The sequence below is a fragment of the Pseudophryne corroboree genome, chromosome 10 (assembly GCF_028390025.1).
Source record: "Pseudophryne corroboree isolate aPseCor3 chromosome 10, aPseCor3.hap2, whole genome shotgun sequence".
NCBI classification, from domain to species: domain Eukaryota; kingdom Metazoa; phylum Chordata; class Amphibia; order Anura; family Myobatrachidae; genus Pseudophryne; species Pseudophryne corroboree.
Genome location: NC_086453.1, coordinates 140508790 through 140536070, shown reverse-complemented (window position 1 = coordinate 140536070; position 27281 = coordinate 140508790). Strand labels below are relative to the sequence as shown.

The window sequence follows — 27281 nt, the reverse complement described above, 5'->3', positions numbered from 1 at the left end:
CACAATAGGTTGGTTTAAATGAAAGGATGACACCACCTTTGGCAGAAATTGCGGACGAGTCCGCAATTCTGCCCTATCCATATGGAAAACCAGATAGGGGCTTTTACATGACAAAGCCGCCAAATCTGACACACGCCTAGCCGAAGCTAAGGCCAACAGCATGACCACTTTCCACGTGAGATACTTTAGCTCCACGGTCTTAAGTGGCTCACACCAGTGGGATTTCAGGAAACTCAACACCACGTTAAGATCCCAAGGTGCCACTGGTGGCACAAAAGGGGGCTGAATATGCAGCACTCCCTTAACAAACGTCTGAACCTCAGGCAGTGAAGCCAGTTCTTTTTGGAAGAAAATGGAGAGGGCCGAAATCTGGACCTTTATGGACCCTAATTTCAGGCCCATAGTCACTTCTGACTGTAGGAAGTGCAGGAATCGACCCAGCTGGAATTTCTCTGTAGGGGCCTTCCTGGCCTAACACCAAGCAACATATTTTCGCCATATACGGTGATAATGCTTTGCTGTCACATCCTTCCTAGCCTTTATCAGCGTAGGAATAACTTCATCCGGATTGCCTTTTTCCGCTAGGATCCGGCGTTCAACCGCCATGCCGTCAAACGCAGCCGCGTTAAGTCTTGGAACAGACAGGGCCCTTGTTGTAACAGGTCCTGTCTGAGAGGCAGAGGCCACGGGTCCTCTGTCAGCATTTCTTGCAATTCCGGGTACCAAGTCCTTCTTGGCCAATCCGGAACAATGAGTATTGTTCTCACTCCTCTTTTTCTTACAATTCTCAGCACCCTTGGTATGAGAGGAAGAGGAGGAAACACATAGACCGACTGGAACACCCACGGTGTTGCTAGTGTGTCCACAGCTATCGCCTGAGGGTCCCTTGACCTGGCGCAATATTTGAGGTCGTGCCTGCTGAGGAAGTCTGCTTCCCAGTTGTCCACTCCCGGAATGAACACTGCTGACAGTGCTAGTACGTGATTCTCCGCCCAACGAAGAATCCTGGTGGCTTCTGCCATTGCCACCCTGCTTCTTGTGCCGCCCTGGCGGTTTACATGGGCCACTGCCGTGATGTTGTCTGACTGAATCAGCACTGGCTGGTTTTGAAGCAGAGGCTCCGCTTGACTCAGGGCGTTGTATACGGCCCTTAGTTCCAGGATATTGATGTGCAGACAAGTCTCCTGACTTGACCACAGCCCCTGGAAGTTTCTGCCTTGAGTGACTGCCCCCCATCCTCGGAGGCTTGCATCCGTGGTCACCAGGACCCAGTCCTGTATGCCGAACCTGCGGCCCTCGAGGAGGTGAGCACTTTGCAGCCACCACAGAAGAGACACCCTGGCCCTGGGGGACAGGGTGATCAGCCGATGCATCTGAAGATGCGATCCGGTCCACTTGTCCAACAGATCCCACTGAAAGATCCTCGCATGGAACCTGCCGAAGGGAATGGCTTCGTATGACGCCACCATCTTTCCCAGGACACGCGTGCAGTGATGCACCGATACCTGTTTTGGTTTTAGGAGGCCTCTGACCAGAGTCACGAGCTCCTGAGCCTTCTCCTCCGGGAGAAACACCCTTTTCTGGTTTGTGTCCAGAATCATGCCCAGGAAGGGCAGACGCGTTGTAGGAATCAGCTGCGACTTTGGAATATTCAGAATCCAGCCGTGATGTTGCAACACTTCCTGAGAGAGTGCTACGCTGATCAGCAACCGCTCCCTGGACCTCGCCTTTATGAGGAGATCGTCCAAGTATGGGATAATTGTAACCCCTTGCTTCCGAAGGAGCACCATCATTTCCGCCATCACCTTGGTAAATATTCTCGGTGCCGTGGACAGGCCAAACGGCAACGTCTGGAATTGGTAATGACAGTCCTGTACCACAAACCTGAGGTACTCCTGATAAGGTGGATAAATGGGGACATGCAAGTACGCATCCTTGATGTCCAGAGACACCATAAAATCCCCCTCTTCCAGGCTTGCAATGACCGCTCTGAGCGATTCCATTTTGAACTTGAATCTTTTCAGATAAATGTTCAGGGATTTTAAATTCAATATGGGTCTGACCGAACCGTCCGGTTTCGGTACCACAAACATTGTGGAATAGTATCCTCTTCCTTGTTGAAGGAGGGGAACCTTTACCACCACCTGCTGGAGATATAACTTGTGAATTGCCGCTAACACTACTTCCCTTTCTATGGGGGAAGCTGGCAGGGCCGATTTGAGGTAACGGTGAGGGGGCATCACTTCGAATTCCAGCTTGTATCCCTGAGACACAATCTGTATAGCCCAGGAATCCACCTGTGAGCGAACCCACTGGTGGCTGAAATTTCGGAGACGCGCCCCCACCGCTCCTGGCTCCTGTGGAGCCCCAGCGTCATGCGGTGGATTTAGTGGAAGCCGGGGAGGACTTCTGTTCCTGGGAACTAGCTGTTTTGTGCAGCTTCTTTCCTCTACCCCTGCCTCTGGCCAGAAAGGACGCACCTCTGACCTTCTTGCTTCTCTGTGATCGAAAGGACTGCATTTGGTAATACGGTGCTTTCTTAGGCTGTGAGGGAATATATGGCAAAAAGTTTGACTTCCCAGCCGTAGCTGTGGAAACTAGGTCCGAGAGACCGTCCCCAAACAATTCCTCACCCTTGTAAGGTAACACCTCCATGTGCTTTTTGGAGTCGGCATCACCTGTCCATTGCCGAGTCCACAGGACCCTTCTGGCAGAAATTGACATTGCATTTATTCTAGAGCCCAGTAGGCAAATGTCCCTCTGGGCATCCCTCATATATAGGACAGCGTCTTTTATATGCCCCAGGGTCAGTAAAATGGTATCCTTGTCTAAGATATCCATTTCCTCAGACAGATTATCTGTCCATGCTGCCACAGCACTACACATCCAGGCCGACGCAATAGCCGGCCTCAGTATAGTACCTGAGTGTGCATAAACAGACTTCAGGATACTTTCCTGCTTCCTATCTGCAGGATCCTTTAGGGCGGCCGTATCCTGTGACGGCAGGGCCACCTTTTTAGATAAGCGTGTCAGAGCTTTATCTACCCTAGGGGAGGATTCCCAGCGCATCCTGTCCGTTGGCGGGTAAGGGTACGCCGTAAGCAACCTTTTGGAAATCAGCACTTTCTTATCGGGGGAATCCCATGCTTTTTCACATAATTCATTTAACTCATGTGAAGGGGGAAAAGTCACCTCTTGCTTTTTCTCCCCATACATATATACCCTTTTGTCAGGGACAGGGTTTTCCTCCGGTATGTGCAATACATCCTTCATTGCTATAATCATGTATCGGATGGCTTTAGTCATTTTAGGCTGCAACTTTGCCTCATCGTCATCGACACTGGAGTCAGAATCCGTGTCGACATCTGTGTCAACCAACTGGGATAGTGGGCGCGTTTGAGACCCTGACGGCCTCTGAGCTGCAGAATCAGACACGGGTTGAGACACCACAGTCACTTGCACTTGTTCTGCCTCCACGTAACCGTCCTCGTCAAGCATGTCGACACAAACGTACCGACACACCGCACACACACAGGGAATGCTCTAATTGAGGACAGGACCCCACAAGGCCTTTTGGGGAGACAGAGAGAGAGTATGCCAGCACACACCCCAGCGCTATATAACCCAGGGATTACACAGTAACTTAGTGTTTACCCAGTAGCTGCTGTTTATGATAATTTTGCGCCTAAATTTATGTGCCCCCCCCCTCTCTTTTTACCCTTTTTCTACCTTGATATTGCAGGGGAGAGCCTGGGGAGCTTCCTCTCAGCGGAGCTGTGAAGAGAAAATGGCGCTGGTTAGTGCTGAGGAAGAAGGTCTCGCCCCCTCAGCGGCGGGCTTCAGTCCCGGGTCTGTGTAATAAAATGGCGGGGGCTCGTACATATATACAGTGCCCAGCTGTATATATGTGTCTTTTTGCCAAGAGGTATCTTAATTGCTGCCCAGGGCGCCCCCCCCTGCGCCCTACAGTGACCGGAGTGTGTGGGTAGTGTGGGCGCAATGGCGCACAGCTGCAGTGCTGTGCGCTACCTCATGTGAAGACAGGAGTCTTCTGCCGCCGATTTCGATGTCTTCTTGCTTCTGCCGTCTTCTGGCTCTGCGAGGGGGACGGCGGCGCGGCTCCGGGAACGGACGACAAGGTCAGGTCCTGTGTTCGATCCCTCTGGAGCTAATGGTGTCCAGTAGCCTAAGAAGCGCAACCTAGCCGCAGTTAGTAGGTTTGCTTCTCTCCCCTCAGTCCCTCGTAGCAGAGAGTCTGTTGCCAGCAGAAGCTCTCTGAAAATAAAAAACCTAACTAAAATACTTTCTTATTAGCAAGCTCAGGAGAGCTCACTAAAAGCACCCAGCTCTGGCCGGGCACAGATTCTAACTGAGGTCTGGAGGAGGGGCATAGAGGGAGGAGCCAGTGCACACCAGGTAGTACTAAATCTTTCTTTAGAGTGCCCAGTCTCCTGCGGAGCCTGTCTATTCCCCATGGTCCTTACGGAGTCCCCAGCATCCACTAGGACGTTAGAGAAAAGGGGGTTAAAACCCCTTTTCTGTGCCAGCACCAGTGTGGGTATATGCAGTGGGCACCGCAGACCCCTTATGCCGCCATGTAACCCGGGACCATGGTTTCTGTACTCACCAATCCAGCATCTTCAGCTCTGTTAGGGGTGGCGGCGGCATGCTGTTGGAGTGCGCAGTAATGCGAAACACCACCTCAGGAGCTATGTCCTGTCAGCGGAGATCCGGACCATTAACCCTTCAAGAGGTTGGTTTGGTCCCCCTCTGAGTCCCACGAAGCAGGCAGACTGGTGCCAGCTAGTGCTGCCTGAAAATTACAAACTAAAAGTTTTGAAGAAAACTCTCTGGAGCTCCAGAGAATGCACCTGGCTCCTTGGGCACATTTTTCTAAACTGAGTCTGCAGGAGGGGCATAGAGGGGAGGAGCCAGCACACTGAAGAATTTTTAATGTGCCATGGCTCCAATGGACCACACCTATATAACTATTACCATCCCAGTATCCCTTAGGACGTTAGAGAAAATAAGAATTTACTTACCGATAATTCTATTTCTCGTAGTCCGTAGTGGATGCTGGGGACTCCGTAAGGACCATGGGGAATAGCGGCTCCGCAGGAGACTGGGCACATCTAAAGAAAGCTTTAGGACTATCTGGTGTGCACTGGCTCCTCCCCCTATGACCCTCCTCCAAGCCTCAGTTAGGATACTGTGCCCGGACGAGCGTACACAATAAGGAAGGATTTTGAATCCCGGGTAAGACTCATACCAGCCACACCAATCACACCGTACAACTTGTGATCTGAACCCAGTTAACAGCATGATAACAGAGGAGCCTCTAGAAAAGATGGCTCACTACAGCAATAACCCGATTTTTTGGTAACAATAACTATGTACCAGTATTGCAGACAATCCGCACTTGGGATGGGCGCCCAGCATCCACTACGGACTACGAGAAATAGAATTATCGGTAAGTAAATTCTTATTTTCTCTAACGTCCTAAGTGGATGCTGGGGACTCCGTAAGGACCATGGGGATTATACCAAAGCTCCCAAACGGGCGGGAGAGTGCGGATGACTCTGCAGCACCAAATGAGAGAACTCCAGGTCCTCCTCAGCCAGGATATCAATTTTGTAGTATTTGCTCCTGACCAAGTAGCTGCTCGGCAAAGTTGTAAAGCCGAGACCCCTTGGGCAGCCGCCCAAGATGAGCCCACCTTCCTTGTGGAGTGGGCATTTACAGATTTTTGGCTGTGGCTGGCCTGCCACAGAATGTGCAAGCTGAATTGTACTACAAATCCAACGAGCAATAGTCTGCTTAGAAGCAGGAGCACCCAGCTTGTTGGGTGCATACAGGATAAACAACGAGTCAGATTTCCTGACTCCAGCCGTCCTGGAAACATATATTTTCAGGGCCCTGACAGCGTCTAGCAACTTGGAGTCCTCCAAGTCCCTAGTAGCCGCAGGCACCACAATATAGGTTGGTTCAGGTGAAACGCTGAAACCACCTTAGGGAGAAACTGAGGACGAGTCCTCAATTCCGCCCTGTCCGAATGGAAAATCAGATAAGGGCTTTTTCAGGATAAAGCCGCCAATTCTGACACGCGCCTGGCCCAGGCCAGGGCCAACAGCATGACCACTTTCCATGTGAGATATTTTAACTCCACAGATTTAAGTGGTTCAAACCAATGTGACTTTTGGAACCCAAAACTACATTGAGATCCCAAAGTGCCACTGGAGGCACAAAAGGAGGCTGTATATGCAGTACCCCTTTTACAAACGTCTGAACTTCAGGGACTGAAGCTAGTTCTTTTTGGAAGAAAATTGACAGGGCCGAAATTTGAACCTTAATGGACCCCAATTTCAGGCCCATAGACACTCCTGTTTGCAGGAAATGTAGGAATCGACCCAGTTGAATTTCCTCCGTCGGGCCTTACTAGCCTCGCACCACGCAACATATTTTCGCCAATTGCGGTGATAATGTTTTTGCGGTTACATCCTTCCTGGCTTTGATCAGGATAGGGATGACTTCATCCGGAATGCCTTTTTTCCTTCAGGATCTGGCGTTCAACCGCCACGCCGTCAAACGCAGCCGCGGTAAGTCTTGGAACAGACAGGGTCCTTGCTGGAGCAGGTCCCTTCTTAGAGGTAGAGGCCACGGATCCTCCGTGAGCATCTCTTGAAGTTCCGGTTACCAAGTCCTTCTTGGCCAATCCGGAACCACGAATATAGTGCTTACTCCTCTCCATCTTATCAATCTCAGTACCTTGGGTATGAGAGGCAGAGGAGGGAACACATACCCTGACTGGTACACCCACGGTGTTACCAGAGCGTCTACAGCTATTGCCTGAGGGTCCCTGGACCTGGCGCAATACCTGTCGAGTTTTTAATCATGTGGAAGACTTCTGGGTGAAGTCCCCACTCTCCCGGGTGGAGGTCGTGCTGAGGAAGTCTGCTTCCCAGTTGTCCACTCCCGGAATGAATACTGCTGACAGTGCTATCACATGATTTTCCGCCCAGCGAAGAATCCTTGCAGCTTCTGCCATTGCCCTCCTGCTTCTTGTGCCACCCTGTCTGTTTACGTGGGTGACTGCCGTGATGTTGTCAGACTGGATCAACACCGGCTGACCTTGAAGCAGAGGTCTTGCTAAGCTTAGAGCATTGTAAATGTCCCTTAGCTTCAGGATATTTATGTGAAGTGATGTCTCCAGGCTTGACCATAAGCCCTGGATATTCCTTCCCTGTGTGACTGCTCCCCAGCCTCGCAGGCTGGCATCAGTGGTCACCAGGACCCAGTCCTGAATGCCGAATCTGCGGCCCTCTAGAAGATGAGCACTCTGCAACCACCACAGGAGGGACACCCTTGTCCTTGGTGACAGGGTTATCCGCTGATGCATCTGAAGATGCGACCCGGACCATTTGTCCAGCAGGTCCCACTGGAAAGTTCTTGCGTGGAATCTGCCGAATGGGATTGCTTCGTAGGAAGCCACCATTTTACCCAGAACCCTTGTGCATTGATGCACTGAGACTTGGCTCGGTTTTAGGAGGTTCCTGACTAGCTCGGATAACTCCCTGGCTTTCTCCTCCGGGAGAAACACATTTTTCTGGACTGTGTCCAGGATCATCCCTAGGAACAGAAGACGAGTCGTCGGAACCAGCTGCGATTTTGGAATATTGAGAATCCAATCGTGCTGCCGCAACACTACCTGAGATAGTGCTACACCGACCTCCAACTGTTCCCTGGATCTTACCCTTATCAGGGAATTGTCCAAGTAAGGGATAACTAAAATTCCCTTCCTTCGAAGGAATATCATCATTTCGGCCATTACCTTGGTAAAGACCCGGGGTGCCGTGGACCATCCATACGGCAGCGTCTGAACTGATAGTGACAGTTCTGTACCATAAACCTGAGGTACCCTTGGTGAGAAGGGTAAATTTTGACATGAAGGTAAGCATCCTTGATGTCCCGAGACATCATGTAGTCCCCTTCTTCCAGGTTCGCAATCACTGCTCTGAGTGACTCAATCTTGAATTTGAACCTCTGTATGTAAGTGTTCAAAGATTTTAGATTTAGAATCGGTCTCACCGAGCCGTCCGGCTTCGGTACCACAACAATGTGGAATAATACCCCGTTCCCTGTTGCAGAAGGGGTATCTTGATTATCACCTGCTGGGAATACAGCTTGTGAATGGCTTCCAAAACTGTCTCCCTGTCAGAAGGAGACATCGGTAAAGCCGACTTTAGGAAACGGCGAGGGGGAGACGTCTCGAATTCTAATTTGTACCCCTGAGATATCACCTGAAGGATCCAGGGGTCTACTTGCGAGTGAGCCCACTGCGCGCTGAAATTCATTGAGACGGGCCCCCCACCGTGCCTGATTCTGCTTGTAAAGCCCCAGCGTATACTGAGGGCTTGGCAGAGGCGGGAGAGGACTACTGTTCCTGGGAACTGGCTGATTTCTGCAGCCTTTTTCCTCTCCCTCTGTCACGGGGCAGAAATGAGGAACCTTTTGCCCGCTTGTCCACGAAAAGACTGCGCCTGATAATACGGCGTCTACTCATGTTGAGAGGCGACCTGGGGTACAAACGTGGATTTCCCAGCTGTTGCCGTGGCCACCAGGTCTGAAAGACCGACCCCAAATAACTCCTCCCCTTAATAAGGCAATACTTCCAAATGCCGTTTGGAATACGCATCATCTGACCACTGACGTGTCCATAACCCTCTACTGGTAGAAATGGACAACGCACTTAGACTTGATGCCAGTCGGCAAATATTCCGTTGTGCATCACGCATATATAGAAATGCATCTTTTAAATGCTCTATAGGCAAAAATATACTGTCCCTATCTAGGGTATCAATATTTTCAGTCAGGGAATCCGACCACGCCAACCCAGCACTGCACATCCAGGCTGAGGCGATTGCTGGTCGCAGTATAACACCAGTATGTGTGTAAATACATTTTAGGATACCCTCCTGCTTTCTATCAGCAGGATCCTTAAGGGCGGCCATCTCAGGAGAGGGTAGAGCCCTTACAAGCGTGTGAGCGCTTTATCCACCCTAGGGGGTGTTTCCCAACGCACCCTAACCTCTGGCGGGAAAGGATATAATGCCAATAACATTTTAGAAATTATCAGTTGTTATCGGGGGAAACCCACGCATCATCACACACCTCATTTAATTTCTCAGATTCAGGAAAACTACAGGTAGTTTTTCCTCACCGAACATAATACCCCTTTTTGGTGGTACTCGTATTATCAGAAATGTGTAAAACATTTTTCATTGCCTCAATCATGTAACGTGTGGCCCTACTGGAAGTCACATTTGTCTCTTCACCGTCGACACTGGAGTCAGTATCCGTGTCGGCGTCTATATCTGCCATCTGAGGTAACGGGCGCTTTAGAGCCCCTGACGGCCTATGAGACGTCTGGACAGGCACAAGCTGAGTAGCCGGCTGTCTCATGTCAACCACTGTCTTTTATACAGAGCTGACACTGTCACGTAATTTCTTCCAACAGTTCATCCACTCAGGTGTCGACCCCCTAGGGGGTGACATCACTATTACAGGCAATCTGCTCCGTCTCCACATCATTTTTCTCCTCATACATGTCGACACAAAAGTACCGACATACAGCACACACACAGGGAATGCTCTGATAGAGGACAGGACCCCACTAGCCCTTTGGGGAGACAGAGGGAGAGTTTGCCAGCACACACCAGAGCGCTATATATATACAGGGATAACCTTATATAAGTGTTTTTCCCCTTATAGCTGCTGTATAGTTAATACTGCGCCTAATTAGTGCCCCCCTCTCTTTTTTAACCCTTTCTGTAGTGTAGTGACTGCAGGGGAGAGCCAGGGAGCTTCCCTCCAACGGAGCTGTGAGGGAAAATGGCGCCAGTGTGCTGAGGAGATAGGCTCCGCCCCCTTATCGGCGGCCTTATCTCCCGTTTTTCTATGTATTCTGGCAGGGGTTAAATGCATCCATATACCCCAGGAGCTATATGTGATGCATTTTTTTTGCCATCCAAGGTGTTTTTATTGCGTCTCAGGGCGCCCCCCCCCCAGCGCCCTGCACCCTCAGTGACCGGAGTGTGAAGTGTGCTGAGAGCAATGGCGCACAGCTGCAGTGCTGTGCGCTACCTTGTTGAAGACAGGACGTCTTCTGCCGCCGATTTTCCGGACCTCTTCTGCCTTCTGGCTCTGTAAGGGGGCCGGCGGCGCGGCTCTGGGACCCATCCAAGCTGGGCCTGTGATCGTCCCTCTGGAGCTAATGTCCAGTAGCCTAAGAAGCCCAATCCACTCTGCACGCAGGTGAGTTCGCTTCTTCTCCCCTTAGTCCCTCGATGCAGTGAGCCTGTTGCCAGCAGGTCTCACTGAAAATAAAAAACCTAAACTAAAACTTTCACTAAGAAGCTCAGGAGAGCCCCTAGTGTGCACCCTTCTCGTTCGGGCACAAAGATCTAACTGAGGCTTGAAGGAGGGTCATAGGGGGAGGAGCCAGTGCACACCAAATAGTCCTAAAGCTTTCTTTAGATGTGCCCAGTCTCCTGCGGAGCCGCTATTCCCCATGGTCCTTACGGAGTCCCCAGCATCCACTTAGGACGTTAGAGAAACATGCTTTAAAACCTGTAGTCCCTACTGCCGACCAATATATAGTGTGTGTGTGTGTGTGTGTGTGTGTGTGTGTGTGTGTGAGAGTGTGTGAGTGTGTGTGTGGGGAGGGGACTGGATAGCACACCCTAATTCTAAACATGAGAGGTACTGCCATGCTGAGACTTGTAGTTCCACATAGATTATAATAATTCTGATTAGTAGTGTTTAGTACTTAAGAGTGTGAGAACAGAACAGGTGACCAAACTCTGGTCCCAGCAGCCCTGCACACCGTCAGCATGGTGGGATCCGGAAGGATCCCGGCACGTCCGCTGATGCTGTGTAAGATCCAGTTCCCGACAACAATCAGTGCAGAGTTCGGCAGTCAGCATGCTATGGCTTACGTTTCCAGTTTTAAAAATCGCATAATTTTAAAACGTCAAGGTGGCTGCGCAAAGCTGCGATTGGCTCACCGCAGCTATCTTGAATTTTGTAAATGGTGCCACCCCCTTGTGCCGCCTACTATTAGTTAACGCAAAGAAGTGTGTGTCAGTACGATGGCGGAGGAGGTGCAAGGGATAGCTCCTGAAGATAAAAGAGACCAGATGAATTCCTGGCAGGTGGCGGCCATGCAAAATTGCTTACAGGACCACCGGCCTCCAGATGAAGACAGCAGCCATGCAAAAGAGCTTACAGGTTGCCAACCCCCAGGTGAAGATGAAAGACGAGGACATTGCATGTGCTGCAAGCCCTGGGGAGGTGGTGGCCAGCAAAAGAGCCAGCGGGCCCTTAAATGTCCAGTCATGCCAGGAAGTGTGATTCTTCAAATGCCTGCATGTACGCCACCTGTAAAGAACAAAATTAACATACCTTGTACCCCGCACCTATTACCACCAGGGGTGCGGGGCATTATCTTGACAGGGGGAGGCCATTTTATTTTGGGGGGTCCCACTTCCTTTAAGAGGTATTCTGGACTGACCAGTTTTGGGGCTGGTAAATGTGATAGTAAGAGAACCCCAAACTGAGTGTCATCCTGCTATGGCATTATCACCCCTGGTGGTCCAGCCTGGTGCTGGGTTTCAGAAAATAGGGGGAACCACATACTGGTTTATCCCGCTAATTTCCATTATCAGATCAGGTTGAGGGGTACAGGGACGATTATTGAGTTTTTGGGGCGACTCCACTATTTATTTATTTTATATGGGAAACATTGTTCACATTAGTTAATATCATCAACCTCCCCCGTTCACCATTGTTATTAATAATTCCCACCAAGTTACATATAATTTAATGGCAGATAAGAACCACTTGGCCCATCTAGTCTGCCCATTGTACATACTGTACACACACTTACATACTATGGTTCATTTTTGTTTGAAGTCAATTAACTTACAAGTATACTTTTGAATTGTGGGAAGAAGCTGGAGTACCCGGAAAAAACCCACACAAGCACGGTGAGAACATACAAACTCTACACAGTTAGGGCCATGGTGGGAATCAATAGTGCTGTGATGCAGTAATGCTAACCATTACACCATCATCATTAATAAATCCCAGGCATATGTATTTTTTCAGCAGATTGTTTCAGCAGACGCAGATTGGATGTCTGCTGAAAAATTGGACAAGTGTGTAGGCATGGATTGGATGCAGAATGTGTGAGCAAGTGTGCAGTAAGATAGTATAAACAGACTGATCTGCCGAGGATTGGACACGTGTGTACCCAGCTTTACGCCATAATGTGTACTACATTTTTTGTCACTTATAGGTAGTTGCACTGCAATTAGGATTGCAAAATGGATTCACAAAGTACTGCTGTTGTCTGTGTTAAGGGACAGCAGAGACACTAAAAATCACTATATCACAAAGAAGTTGCCAGCGAGAAACCGGTGTTGATAGCTAGAAAACCGCATAATAAAATATTACCTCTGCTTCACATTAAGATGGGCCTAATGAAGAATTTCGAGGAAACTCTGGATCAGAGCCGGATTAAGGGGGGGGCCCAGGGGGTATGTACCCCGGGCCCCCCTTTCTGAAAGGGCCCCCCCCCGCCGCCAGCCACAGATCGGATCTCTGTTAGCGATCCGACCCGCAGCACTGACCTCCCGGACCCCGCGCGTCTCCCCGTCGGTTGCCGTGGCAACCTAACAGCGCTGGCGCCGGCGCTTCCTGAAGTAAGGGACAGCTGAGCGACGGCTCAGCTGTCCAATGGGTGAGAAGTAGTAGCAGCCTGCGGCTCAGTCACTGGCTGGGCGCGCAGGCTGCACGGAAGATGTGTGGAGCCAGAGGGGTTGCGTGGGGGAGCGAGCTGTAGATCCTGGCAGCAGCAGATCAAAAAGTAAGCTGGGGGTATTGTGTGTTGTTGTTTTTTTATTTACCTGCTGCTGTGTTAAATTGAAATTTTTTGCTTTGTGTTGTGTGTGTGTGTGTAATTATGTGTGTATGGGTAAAGTGTGTATATATATATATATATATATATATATATATATATGTGTCTGTGTCTATATATAGGTGTATGTGTCTATATATAGGTGTAAATGTGTGTGTGTGTGTGTGTATATATATATATATATATATATATATATATATATATATATATATGTGTGTGTGTGTGTGCGCGCGCGCGTGTGTGTTTATATATATATATATATATATATATATATATATGTGTGTGCATGTGTAAACATATACTGTATATGCAGGTGTATGTATGTACATAGTGTCCCAATGGTGCAGCACTCCTGGTGTCTAAGTAATACCACTATTGATGAAAGTGCCACACTAATAAAGGTCATTGAAACGTTGCCAAACTTATGCCTAAAACAGTGGTATTACTTAGACGCCAGGAGTGCTGCACCATTGGGACAATTGTGGATTTATTTGTGCGGCCACCCAGCGCAACACCCGGTGGGCAACCGCTGCAGCATTGTTCATGCACGGGGAAAGCCAGACACCATGCCTTTGATATATATATATATATTTTATATGTGTATATATATGTATATATATATATATATATATGTTGGTATTGTGTGACCGCCGGTCACCATACCGAAGGTGGGATCTCAGCATTTAAATGCCCGGCGGGCTAAGTGGCAAGCTCGTCACAGGTTCTATTCCCACTCTATGGGAATATGAGTGGGAATAGTCCCTTCTAGTCGACATACCGACTCTAGGAATTGTGAAGGGAGCGAAATGTAGCCGTTGGTTTTGTAAGCGGCGGTCCCCCCGATCGCCGGTCGCATAAATACATCCCATATATATATATATATATATGTTTATCTCCCTGCCTCTCTGTTAGGGGCCCCCTTGTTTGAAGCACCCCGGGCCCCCCATAGCCTTAATCCGGCTCTGCTCTGGATAAAGAAATCCAGGATTTTAGTTTTCTGAAGGAAAAGATTCCGAAATTAATAAAAGTTATAAGAAGGCGTATTTGTTGGCTCCCAAATAAGGAAACTATTCACAAATTAAATATTGAATGCTAAATTGACAGAAATGGAGTCTGATGCTTGGTCTTCCTTCAAGGCTGCTGTGTGTTGAACTACAGGACAACTACAAGAATACGGGGTGTAGAACGTCACTTTTAAATTCACGGTTTACATTCCCATCTAGACTTTTTCTCTGACAACCTGGCAGTGTAAGTGATGACCAGGGGGAACGTTTTCACCAAGACATTCTGACAATGAATCATCGTTATCAAGGATGCTGGGACCCTGCAATGAAGGGGGACTACTGCTGGAACCTTTTTAGAAAGACCAATGAGACAATTAAACTGAAAGCATCAACATCCTATTTCCATAAAATAAAGTGACTTTACATTTTATTTTTTATTAACAATTACATTACAGCTAATACGGATTGTTAAGAGTTTCTGTAATTTAGTTTCTGCAATTTTTAAGTATTTCTGTCGTTTTATTATAATTTTATAAACAGATACGATGAGAATATTTCAATTCTAGAGATTAATTGAATTTTTTTTTCAACTATAGCCATTATCGCTTTGTTATTTGTGTATCTAATAAATGTGACATGACAGAAAATCTGAGGTTTTTTTAAACTGAATTCAGAATCCCTAAATTAGGTGAAAACATATTACATGCCAGATGCAGAGAATTTCTTACATTTTGTTGAACAGTGTAATTCATGACGCATGAAAAGGTACTGGATATAAATCCTACTATTAGTAGCTAGAAACAACAGAGTACACAGGCATACTTGTTATTCTTTGTTCTCACAATTTGGTCAAATGTAAGTTTTGTATCAAGTTTCTACCTCCTTGTAATCACGTAATCTTCCCAATTAGAAGGGTTACTATCTCATAAGAGTATGACTAATATAAAAGTTGTCTCCTAAAATGTGTGACAATTAGTAAGATGAAAAGCTTTTAGAAAAAATAAATAAATGACCCAGTGCTGTGCTGCCAGTAGCTTCCAGGGATGGCCAGGAAGCGTGGTGGCTTGCTGCTAAACAGATTAGGCTAGCTACCACTGACACCACAGTGCTGACCCAAGTCTCATTAGATTAGACTTTGGTCAAGTATGTGTGACAACCTGCCACATTTTGTGTCTCCACAGTGCCTTCAACTATGCTAGTATGCTAGTTGGCACAGGCATGCAATGACTGCGTCTGAATGAGGACATATACAGGAGGTGTTAGTTACGTACTTCTTTTTTTTTTTTTTATAAGCTCACCTCAAAATTACTAAATATGAAATAAACTCAATAGATAAAATAGATGTGCCAACCTCATCTGTTTAGGGGAATCCGTAAAGACAGCCCATCCTTCTTCACAATTGTTAATAGTCACAGTGCCATCCCATACTGAGGACCCAGTATCTGCTGAGGTAACGGGTACGGAGGATGAGGCATCTGTAGGTGTGGAATCAAACGTTGCTGTCCACGTGGACCCTGCATAGAAAGACAGCAAGCACATGACTATGTACCCTATCATATGCAAAATATTATATTATATACAGATGGAGCCTCCGTTATCTTTGCTGGCTGAGGCGTTAGTCGAGATCGGGCATACGCAGCGTGCCTGGGCGCAAGGAAGCTTGCCTAGTCGTAGGGAGGTGCACAGAGCATTTGGCGTTACCTTTAAGTATAATACCTGCAATCAACCACCAGATGTCGTTTTTTAAAATCAACATTGCGCATGCGTGTGGTCTCCATTAAAATACAATACCGACCTGAAGCGTAAGAACTACTTTACTGGTGCGTCTCATTATGCTACAATATGCTACAGTATGTCATACAGGATATTAGTGTACAGACGCAAATACAGTAGTACAGTATATACAGACGCAAAACGAACGTGATAAAGCCACAGTATAGTCCATTGAAGTTAGGAATATGTGAGCGTCCAAGTCCCGCAGACAAATCAACAAATAAAAACAATAGTGTATACAGATGCAAATGAACGTGTTACAGGTACAGTGTGGTCTATTGCTGTTAGGGATATGTTAGGGTCCAAATTCCGTAGCAATTATGGCATAATCAAAACCAATGGGCTTATGCATCTGTCATGCGGCGTGCTGCTTCCCATGCTTAGAGTCCCGGGTGCGATTCCTAAAGTGCGAATTACACTGTATACATTTTTTATATTTGTATCTATTGTACTATACCTTCACATTCAATAGAAGTGTGCACACAAGTTTTACATAAAGCAGGGCAAAGCTGCAGGAGCATATCTACTGTAAAATATACAGCGGCAGCCCTCAGACATGGAGCGAGCGACGGCATAGGTTTTGCAGGCTACAGGGCAATGCTGAAGGAGTGTCTGAATCTCCTAGCTAAAATACACAGGGGCAATGAGGTCTCAGAGAATGATCAATGAATATAGTGTATACAGACGCAAAACAAGAAGTTTAAGCTACAGTACAGTATGGTCCATTGAAGTCAGGGATACAGTACAGTACAGTACAGAACAGTACGTGAGCAGCCAAGTCCCGTTGACATTAGGACATAATCTAAAACCAATGACAATGGATCACTACTTACTGTACATACATACAGATACATGAGCTTGTGTATCTGTCATGAGGTGTGCACATGCCTTTTTTTCCGACACTATTTTTTTTTCTATTGTAATATACAGTACTGTAACTTTACATTCAACAGAAATACTGTATGCACACAGGTTTTACATGAATCAGGGCAATACTGCAGGAGCGTTTCATTACGCTATCTAAAACACACCACGACTATGGGTGGGGATACAGTGAGTCCTGTCACCATAAGCTGTCTGCTGTACTGTACAGTAAATTTGCGTCTGGGATGCACGCGTGTTTGCAATAAAAAATAAATAAATCATTTACTGTACATTTAGTGTATACAGTACCTCGAATACACATTTTCTGTGGAAAAGACTGTACAGTACTGTATATGGAGCATTTTCTTTACTGAACCATTTATTTAATTTTTTTTACTTCACACTGTACACTGAACCTTTGGTCCTTAAGCTGTTGTTGAACGAACTACACATACCAGCATGCCTTGCTAGTTTTGCTATTTGGCCATGCTAAAACTGTTGCAGGGCATGCTGGGATGTTTAGTTCAACAACAGCTGAAGGACTGAGGGTTTCCCATTCCTGATGTACAGTATTGAACAGTGTTTCTTTGGAAACTGACTTACTGTACAGTATATTTATAGACCAGCCTACTGTACAGCCAACAATTTTGTTTGCCATAATACCGTAGAATATCTATAAAGTACCATATTAAAGCAGCAACTTTCGAAAAATCACAAAGCATGGCTACTGTACTGTAAATCTTATAGTCTGAGATTTCAAGCCGTGCCATACTGTACATGGCAGGAGAAAGTAAATACTGTACAGTACTGTATGTACAGTACAGTGTGGACAGATCTCTACTGTATGCATTAAATTCCAAATGCAATTTAGAGTAACCTTGTCCAAAGTCTTTTCTCTAACTGAAGACTAGATGGTCCAAGTGGTTCTTACAGCATCTTCCGTCAAAATCTATGTTTCTTTGTACAGTACCTACTGTATTACTAATAATAATACATTTTCACCTCACACTTCTGAGTATTAGCAGACATTGAGATACTGTACAGTACAGCAAGAAGCTTGCTGGTACACAGGATGTGTTCTCTACTGCAAGGGGTGCTAGGAGGGGGTTGCTTAAGAGTCAGGACTGCTTTGCACAAATACTGTACAGTAGCACGGACTTGGACGCCCACATTGGAAGCTTCAGCAGACGAGAGAATGAATATTTTCTGCATAACACTATATTTAGCCAACACCTTCCCCCACCCCCATCCCGCTTCCCCCTGCTCATTTCACAAACAGGGAGGTCAGGTTACAATAAACTGACAACACAGTACTGATGTATACAGTAAAATCAGAATGCGCTTTATTTGCCAGGTATACTTGTGAATTTGTCTTTGGTTTGCTATACAACAGCAGAGTAGGTAACAGATAAGCAGGTGTGTGTGTGTGTGTGTGTGTGTGTGGGGGGGGGGGGGGGACGTAAAGTCATGCAGATAGGAATACCGTAGGGACACAAGTGAGTTACATGTACGTTTAGTCAATGTTCAGGAGTTCAGCAGGCGGACCGATTGGGGAAAGAAACTTTTGAGGCTTCTGGTGGACCTGGCGGGAACGGCCCTGTAACGCCTGCCTGAAGGAAGCAAGTTAAACATGCTGTGGCTTGGGTGTAGCTGGTCCTTTACTATCTTTGTTGCCCACTTTTTAGCTCTGGACAGGTACAGGTCCTGGACTGAAGGAAGGTCGGCCCCTTCTCTATGGTTCTGACCACCTTTTGGAGCCTGCATCTGTCCCTCGCACTGGCGGAGCTGTATCATACCAGTATCAAGGAGCACAGTACCAACGCCACAATCGCAGAGTAGAAGAGGAGCAGAAGCTTCAGTGGGATAATGAACTACCTTAGTTGCCTGAGTAAGAACAACCTCGGCTGCGCTTTCCCGACAGTGGCGTCAGCGTTGGACCCCCATATAAGGTCCCGGGAGATTGTGGTCCCTAGAAACTTGAAGGAGTCCACTAGCTGTCAGCAAACGTTAGCGGAGGTGCACTAGCTGACTTCTTCCTGAAGTCCACTATCATCTAAACAGTTTTGAGGGGGTTGGGCTCAAGGTTGTTGTGGCTGCACCACTGGGCCAACCGGTCTACTTCCAGTCTATAGGCCGATTCGTCCCTGTCCTTAATGAGGCCAATGACTGTGGTGTCATCGGCGAATTTGAGGATCTTTACTGATTGCGCCTCTGAGATGCAGTCATTTGTGTACAGAGAGAAGAGCAGGGATGAGATGACACAGCCCTGAGGGGCCCCTGAACTATTGATTGTATTGAAGGCCGAGCTGAAATCGACAAACAGGACCCTCGCGTAGGTACCGGGAATGTCTAGGTTCTGTCGAAAGTAGTGCAGTAAGTAAATGATGAGCTGATAAAAAGTGCAGACACGAGCTCTTGTGTCCCTTCTCATAAAGTACAGCACAGATTCTCTAACATCAATGTCCTACAGTACAGTATTGCTCAAACACTTACTGTAGTTGCGTCTGTATACACTACTGTATTTTTATATTTATTGATATGTCTACGGGTATATTTTAGATAGCGGAATTAGACGCTCATGAAGCTTTGCCCTAATTTATGTCAATTCTGTGTGCATGTTTCTATTGAATGTGAAGGTACTATTACAGTAGATGACCCAAAAAATAAGATTTTACTTACCGGTAAATCTATTTCTCGTAGTCCGCAGTGGATGCTGGTGACTCCGTAAGGACCATGGGGAATAGACGGGTTCCGCAGGAGACATGGGCACTTTAAGAAAGAATTTGGATTCTGGTGTGCTCTGGCTCCTCCCTCTATGTCCCTCCTCCAGACCTCAGTTAGAGAAACTGTGCCCGGAAGAGCTGACAGTACAAGGAAAGGATTTTGGGAATCCAGGGTAAGACTCATACCAGCCACACCAATCACACCGTATAACTTGTGATAACTTTACCCAGTTAACAGTATGAACAACAACAGAGCATCAGATCAACCCTGATGCAACTATACATAACCCTTATTTAAGCAATAACTATATACAAGCATTGCAGAAGAAGTCCGCACTTGGGACGGGCGCCCAGCATCCACTACGGACTACGAGAAATAGATTTACCGGTAAGTAAAATCTTATTTTCTCTAACATCCTAGTGGATGCTGGGGACTCCGTAAGGACCATGGGGATTATACCAAAGCTCCCAAACGGGCGGGAGAGTGCTGATGACTCTGCAGCACCGATTGAGCAAACACAAGGTCCTCCTCAGCCAGGGTATCAAACTTGTAGAACTTTGCAAAGGTGTTTGAACCTGACCAAGTAGCCGCTCGGCAAAGCTGTAATGCCGAGACCCCTCGGGCAGCCGTCCAAGAAGAGCCCACCTTCCTTGTGGAATGGGCCTTAACTGATTTAGGCAGCGGCAACCCTGCCGCAGAATGAGCCTGCTGAATCGTGTTACAGATCCAGCGAGCAATAGTTTGCTTTGAAGCAGGCGCCCCAAGCTTGTTGGAAGCATACAGGATAAACAAAGATTCTGTTTTCCTGACCTTAGCCGTTCTGGCTACATAAACCTTCAAAGCCCTGACCACATCCAGTGACTCGGAATCCTCCAAGTCAGTAGTAGCCACAGGCACCACAATAGGTTGGTTTATATGAAAGGATGAAACCACTTTCGGCAGAAATTGTGGGTGGGTCCGCAATTCTGCTCTATCCGCATGGAAAACCAGATAAGGGCTTTTATGTGACAAAGCCGCCAATACTGACACTCGCCTAGCCGAAGCCAAGGCTAATAGCATGACCACCTTCCCCGTGAGATATTTCAATTCCACGGTTTTGAGTGGTTCAACCCAGTGTGATTTCAGGAAACTCAACACCACGTTAAGATCCCAAGGTGCCACTGGAGGCACAAAAGGGGGCTGAATATGCAGCACTCCCTTTACAAACGTCTGAACTTCAGGCAGAGAAGCCAGTTCTTTTTGAAAGAAAATGGATAAGGCCGAAATCTGAACCTTAATGGAACCCAATTTAAGGCCCAAAGTCACTCCCGCCTGTAGGAAGTGAAGGAAACGGCCCAGCTGGAATTCCTCCGTAGGGGCATTCCTGGCCTCACATCAAGCCACATATTTTCGCCATATACGGTGATAACGTTGAGCTGTCACATCCTTCCTAGCCTTTATCAGCGTAGGAATAACTTAATCCGGAATGCCTTTTTCTGCTAGGATCCGGCGTTCAACCGCCATGCCGTCAAACGCAGCCGCAGTAAGTCTTGGAACAGACAGGGCCCCTGTTGCAACAAGTCCTGTCCTAGAGGCAGAGGCCACGGGTCCTCTGTGAGCATTTCTTGCAGATCTTGATACCAAGTCCTTCTTGGCCAATCCGGAACAATGAGTATTGTTCTCAATCCTCTTTTTCTTATGATTCTCAGTACCTTGGGTATGAGAGGAAGAGGAGGAAATACAGAGAATGACTGGAACACCCACGGTGTCACCAGTGCGTCCACAGCTATCGCCTGAGGATCCCTTGACCTGGCGCAATATCTCTGTAGCTTTTTGTTGAGGCGGGATGCCATCATGTCCACCTGTGGCAGTTCCCACCGACTTGCAATCTGCGTGAAGACTTCTTGATGAAGTCCCCACTCTCCCGGGTGGAGGTCGTGCCTGCTGAGGAAGTCTGCTTCCCAGTTGTCCACTCCCGGAATGAACACTGCTGACAGTGCGCTTACGTGATTCTCCGCCCAGCGAAGAATTCTGGTGGCTTCTACCATCGCCACCCTGCTCCATGTGCCGCCTTGGCGGTTTACATGAGCCACTGCGGTGATGTTGTCTGACTGAATCAGAACCGGTTGGTCGCGAAGCAGGGACTCCGCTTGACGTAGGGCGTTGTATATGGCCCTTAATTCCAGAATGTTGATGTGAAGGCAAGTCTCCTGACTTGACCACAGCCCTTGGAAATTTCTTCCCTGTGTGACTGCCCCCCACCCTCGGAGGCTTGCATCCGTGGTCACCAGGACCCAGTCCTGAATGCCGAATCTGCGACCTTCGAGAAGGTGAGCACTCTGCAGCCACCACAGGAGAGACACCCTGGCCCTGGGGGATAGGGTGATCAACCGATGCATCTGAAGATGTGATCCGGACCACTTGTCCAACAAATCCCATTGAAAGGTCCTCGCATGGAACCTGCCGAAGGGAATGGCCTCGTATGATGCCACCATCTTTCCCAGGACTTGCGTGCAGTGATGCACAGACACCTGTTTTGGTTTTAATAGGTCTCTAAACAGTGTCATGAGCTCCTGAGCCTTCTCCATTGGGAGATAAACCCTCTTCTGGTCTGTGTCCAGAATCATGCCCAGGAAAGGCAGACGAGTCGTAAGAATCAACTGCGACTTTGGAATATTTAGAATCCAGCCGTGCTGTTGTAACACTTCCAGAGAGCGTGCCACGCTGATCAGCAACTGCTCTCTGGACCTCGCCTTTATGAGGAGATCGTCCAAGTATGGGATAATTGTGACCCCTTGCTTCCGCAGGAGCACCATCATTTCCGCCATTACCTTGGTAAATATTCTCGGTGCCGTGGAGAGACCAAACGGCAACGTCTGAAATTGGTAATGACAATCCTGTACCACAAATCTGAGGTACGCCTGATGAGGTGGATAAATGGGGACATGAAGGTATGCATCCTTTATGTCCAAAGACACCATAAAATCCCCCCCTTCCAGGCTTGCGATGACCGCTCTGAGCGATTCCATCTTGAACTTGAACCTTTTCAGGTATATGTTCAGGGATTTTAAATTCAATATGGGTCTGACCGAACCGTCCGGTTTCGGTACCACAAACATGGTCGAATAATAACCCTTTCCTTGTTGAAGGAGGGGAACCTTCACCACCACCTGCTGAAGATACAATTTGTGAATTGCAGCTAACACTATTTCCCTCTCTAAGGGGGAAGCTGGCAGGGCCGATTTGAGGTATCGGTGAGGGGGCTTCTCTTCGAATTCCAGCTTGTATCCCTGAGACACAATCTCTATCGCCCAGGGATCCACCTGGGAGTGAACCCACTCGTGGCTGAAATTTCGGAGACGCGCCCCCACCGGGCCTAGCTCCGCCTGTGGAGCCCCAGCGTCATGCTGTGGATTTAGTGGAAGCCGGGGAGGACTTCTGTTCCTGGGATCTAGCTGTGTTGTGCAGCTTCCTTCCACTGCCCCTGCCTCTGGCAAGAAAGGACGCACCTTGGACTTTCTTGCCTTTTTGTGATCGAAAGGACTGCATTTGGTAATACGGTGCTCTCTTAGGTTGTGAGGAAACATATGGCAAAAAATTTGACTTTCCAGCAGTAGCTGTGGAGACCAGGTCCGAGAGACCCTCCCCAAACAAATCCTCACCCTTGTAAGGTAAAACCTCCATGTGCCTTTTTGAGTCGGCATCACCTGTCCATTGCCGAGTCCACAGGACCCTTCTGGCAGAAATCGACATTGCATTTATTCTAAAGCCCAGTAGGCTAATGTCTCTTTGAGCATCTCTCATATATAGGACAGCGTCTTTTATATGCCCCAGGGTCATTAATATAGTATCCTTGTCTAAGGTATCAAGTTCCTCAGATAAGGTATCCGTCCATGCTGCTACAGCACTACACACCCAGGCCGACGCAATTACCGGCCTTAGTAAGGTACCTGAATGTGTATAAATGGACTTCAGGGTACCCTCTTGCTTTCTATCAGCAGCATCTTTTAGGGTGGCCGTATCCTGTGACGGCAGGGCTACCCTCTTGGATAAGCGTGTTAAAGCTTTGTCCACTCTAGGGGAGGATTCCCAGCGTAACCTGTCCGTTGGCGGGAAAGAATACGCCATAAGCATCCGTTTGGAAATCTGCAGTTTTTTATCTGGAGATTCCCAAGCCTTTTCACATAACTCATTTAGCTCATGTGAAGGGGGAAAGGTCACCACCTGCCTTTTTTCCCCATACATATGAACCCTCTTGTCAGGGACTGGGGTTTCCTCTGTGATGTGCAACACATCCTTAATTGTTATAATCATATAACGGATGGATTTAGCCAATTTAGGCTGTAACTTTGCATCATCGTAATCGACACTGGAGTCAGAATCCATGTCGGTATCTGTGTCAACAATTTTGGGATAGTGGGCGCTTCTGAGACCCTGACGGCCTCTGCGACATAGGATCAGGCATGGGCTGAGACCCCGACTGTCCTAAGGTTTCAGCTTTATCCAACCTTTTATGCAAGGAATTAACATTATCATTTAAAACCTTCCACATATCCATCCAATCAGGTGTCGGCGCCGTCGGCGGAGACACCCCATTCATTTGCTCCCGCTCTGCTTCCACATAGCCTTCCTCGTCAAACATGTCGACACAAGCGTACAGACACACCACACACACAGGGGATGCTCTTTTTGAAGACAGTTCCCCCACAAGGCCCTATGGAGAGACAGAGAGAGAGTATGCCAGCACACACCCCAGCGCTATATGTCCCAGGAATCACACAGTAACTTAGTGTTAACCCAGTAGCTGCTGTATATTATGTTTTTGCGCCTAATTTATGTGCCCCCCCTCTCTTTTTACCCTCTTCTACCGTGAACCTGCAGGGGAGAGCCTGGGGAGATTCCTCTCAGCGGAGCTGTGGAGAAAAAATGGCGCTGGTGAGTGCTGAGGAAGAAGATCCGCCCCCCTCAGCGGCGGGCTTCTGTCCCGCGTTTATGTACAATATTATGGCGGGGGCTCATACATATATACAGTGCCCAACTGTATATATGTCCAACTTTTGCCAAGAGGTCCTAATTGCTGCCCAGGGCGCCCCCCCCCCCCCCCCTGCGCCCTGCACCCTACAGTGACCGGAGTATGTGGGTGTAGTGTGGGAGCAATGGCGCACAGCTGCAGTGCTGTGCGCTACCTCAGTGAAGATTGGAGTCTTCTGCCGCCGATTTCGAAGTCTTCTTGCTTCTTTCACCCGGCTTCTGTCTTCCGGCTCTGCGAGGGGGACGGCGGCGCGGCTCCGGGATCGGACGATAAAGGGTGAGATCCTGTGTACGATCCCTCTGGAGCTAATGGTGTCCAGTAGCCTAAGAAGCAGGACCTATCTGCAGAGAGTAGGGCTGCTTCTCTCCCCTCAGTCCCACGATGCAGGGAGTCTGTTGCCAGCAGAGCTCCCTGAAAATAAAAAAAAACCTAACAAAATACTTTCTTATGGCAAGCTCAGGAGAGCTCACTAAACAGCACCCAGCTCGTCCGGGCACAGATTCAAATTGAGGTCTGGAGGAGGGACATAGAGGGAGGAGCCAGAGCACACCAGAATCCAAATTCTTTCTTAAAGTGCCCATGTCTCCTGTGGAGCCCGTCTATTCCCCATGGTCCTTATGGAGTCCCCAGCATCCACTAGGACGTTTAAGAAATTTTTTTTTTAATGAAGTGTCAGAAAAAATATTTTTATTAATTTCTCATTCTATGGGATTCTTATTGCTGCTGTGTATACAATATTTTTTAACTAGTGTATAAAGACGCTCCTTCAACATTGCCCTGATTCTTGCAATATCAATACCGTCGCTTGCTCCATACAGTTGCTGTGGGCTTCCGTGAGGCTCTGGGTCACGAGCGACATCCATTTTGTGAACCCGTTCTGTGATTGAGTCAGGCCTGCTGCTGTACTGTATGGAGCACATGGAGCTCGCTTAACCCATAGACACTGTGTATTTTAAAAAAACGGAATGTGACGTTCCTGCAGCTTTGTTTTGATTTATGTAAAATCTGTGTGCACACTTCTATTGAATGTGAAGGTATATTGCTATAGATAACAAAAATAAAAAATAAAGTGTCAGAAAAAGTAGGATTTTAATACCTACCGGTAAATCCTTTTCTCTTAGTCCGTAGAGGATGCTGGGGACTCCAAAAGGACCATGGGGTATAGACGGGATCCGCAGGAGACATGGGCACTTTAAGACTTTAAATGGGTGTGAACTGGCTCCTCCCTCTATGCCCCTCCTCCAGACCTCAGTTATAGGAACTGTGCCAAGGGAGACGGACATTTCGAGGAAAAGGATTTTTGTTAACCAAGGGTGAGACACATACCAGCTCACACCACAACACACCGTACAACATGGCATTTAACTAAACCAGTTAACAGCATGAACCAAAAAATCAGCAACTGGCCGATTGAAACCAAAACACAACCTTTGTGTAACAAAAGCAATAACTAGGAATAAGTACTGCAGAAAGAGTCCGCACTGGGACGGGCGCCCAGCATCCTCTACGGCAGGGGTGGCCAACCAGGCAGAGACAAAAAGCCCCAAAAAATCTTGTTAGGTACGTCAAAGAGCCGACATCGTGCCGAAGGCGCGTGTGCAAAAATGGGGTGTGGCTTTATGCCAGCTAGGACACACCCCTTGTATAAAATACATTGAAAAAGACAGCTCCAACATAAGATACATTATAAAGCCAGATCCAACATAAAATACATTGAAATAGTCACTTTCACATAAAATAATTGAAAAAGCCAAATCCATATAAAATATATTGAAAAAGCCAGATTCACATAATACACTTCAGCTCCCCCATGTGTCACTCCAACATGTCACCCCAGCCAGCACCCTCCTACAGTATGTCACTACAGTCAGCTCCCCCATTGTGTCTCTACTGCCAGAACACTCCAGCCCACCCTCATATGCCACTGCAACCCCCCCCACTTGTGCCCAGGTGCTGGCTGGGAAGGGGGGGCAAGGTGCCATCTGACACCTGGGCCAGTGCAATATAAGTGTTCCAGGACCACTTGACTGCAGATTCCCTATAAAAAACAGGGCTGCTTGCTTGAGTCTGCCCCCCAGGCTAAAGGTTGCCACCAAGCCCCTGATTGCAGCAGCATCTTATGTGTCCTCTATTTGCCAGTGGATGTCTCACCTATAGTATTTGGCTCCCTCAGTTTTCAGTCCCTGCAGTGTTGCTGCGTGTCTGGCTGGAGTGCAGCGGTTTCTGTACCTGTTGTGGTTACGTAACTGAGTGTTAGGAGCCACATTTGAGTAAAGAAAGAGCCACGGGTTGGCCACCGCTGCTCTACGGACTAAGAGAAAAGGATTTACCGGTAGGTATTAAAATCCTATTTTCTCCTTCGTCCTAGAGGATCCCGGGGACTCCAAAAGGACCATGGGGTCTATACCAAAGCTCCAGACTCTGCATCATCGATTGAGCAAACAGAAGGTCCTCCTCAGCCAGGGTATCAAACTTGTAGAATTTTGCAAAAGTGTTTGAACCCGACCAAGTAGCTGCTCGGCAAAGTTGCAGCGCAGAGACTCCCCGGGCAGCCGCCCAAGATGAGTCCACCTTCCTGGTAGAATGGGCCTTCACTGATTTCGGTAACAGCAATCCAGCCGTAGAATGAGCATGTCGAATCACACCACAGATCCAGCGTGCAATAGTCTGCTTAGAAGCAAGAGCCCCAATCTTGTTGGAAGCGTACAGGACAAACAGAGCCTCTGTTTCCCCAATACGAGCCGTTCTGGAAACTTAAGTTTTCAAAGCTCTGACCACATCGAGAGACTTTGAATCAGCTAAGGCTTCAGTAGCCACAGGTACCACAATAGGTTGGTTCATGTGAAACGACGAAACCACCTTTGGTAAAAATTGTTGACGAGTTCTCAACTCTGCTCTATCCTCATAGAAAATCAAATAGGGGCTTTTG

The 27281-nt window shown here is 47.8% G+C and overlaps 1 protein-coding gene across 2 annotated transcripts in view; it reads right to left on the bottom strand.

The window, feature by feature from the left end:
- Positions 1 to 27281, bottom strand: part of PPP6R1 (protein phosphatase 6 regulatory subunit 1) — a 329328-nt gene that overhangs the window by 40945 nt on the left and 261102 nt on the right. For both annotated transcript variants that reach the window (XM_063942823.1, XM_063942824.1), the window contains one exon: positions 15332 to 15494. In XM_063942823.1, the coding sequence (XP_063798893.1) occupies positions 15332 to 15494 (163 nt within the window). The remainder of the gene's footprint in view (positions 1 to 15331; positions 15495 to 27281) is intronic.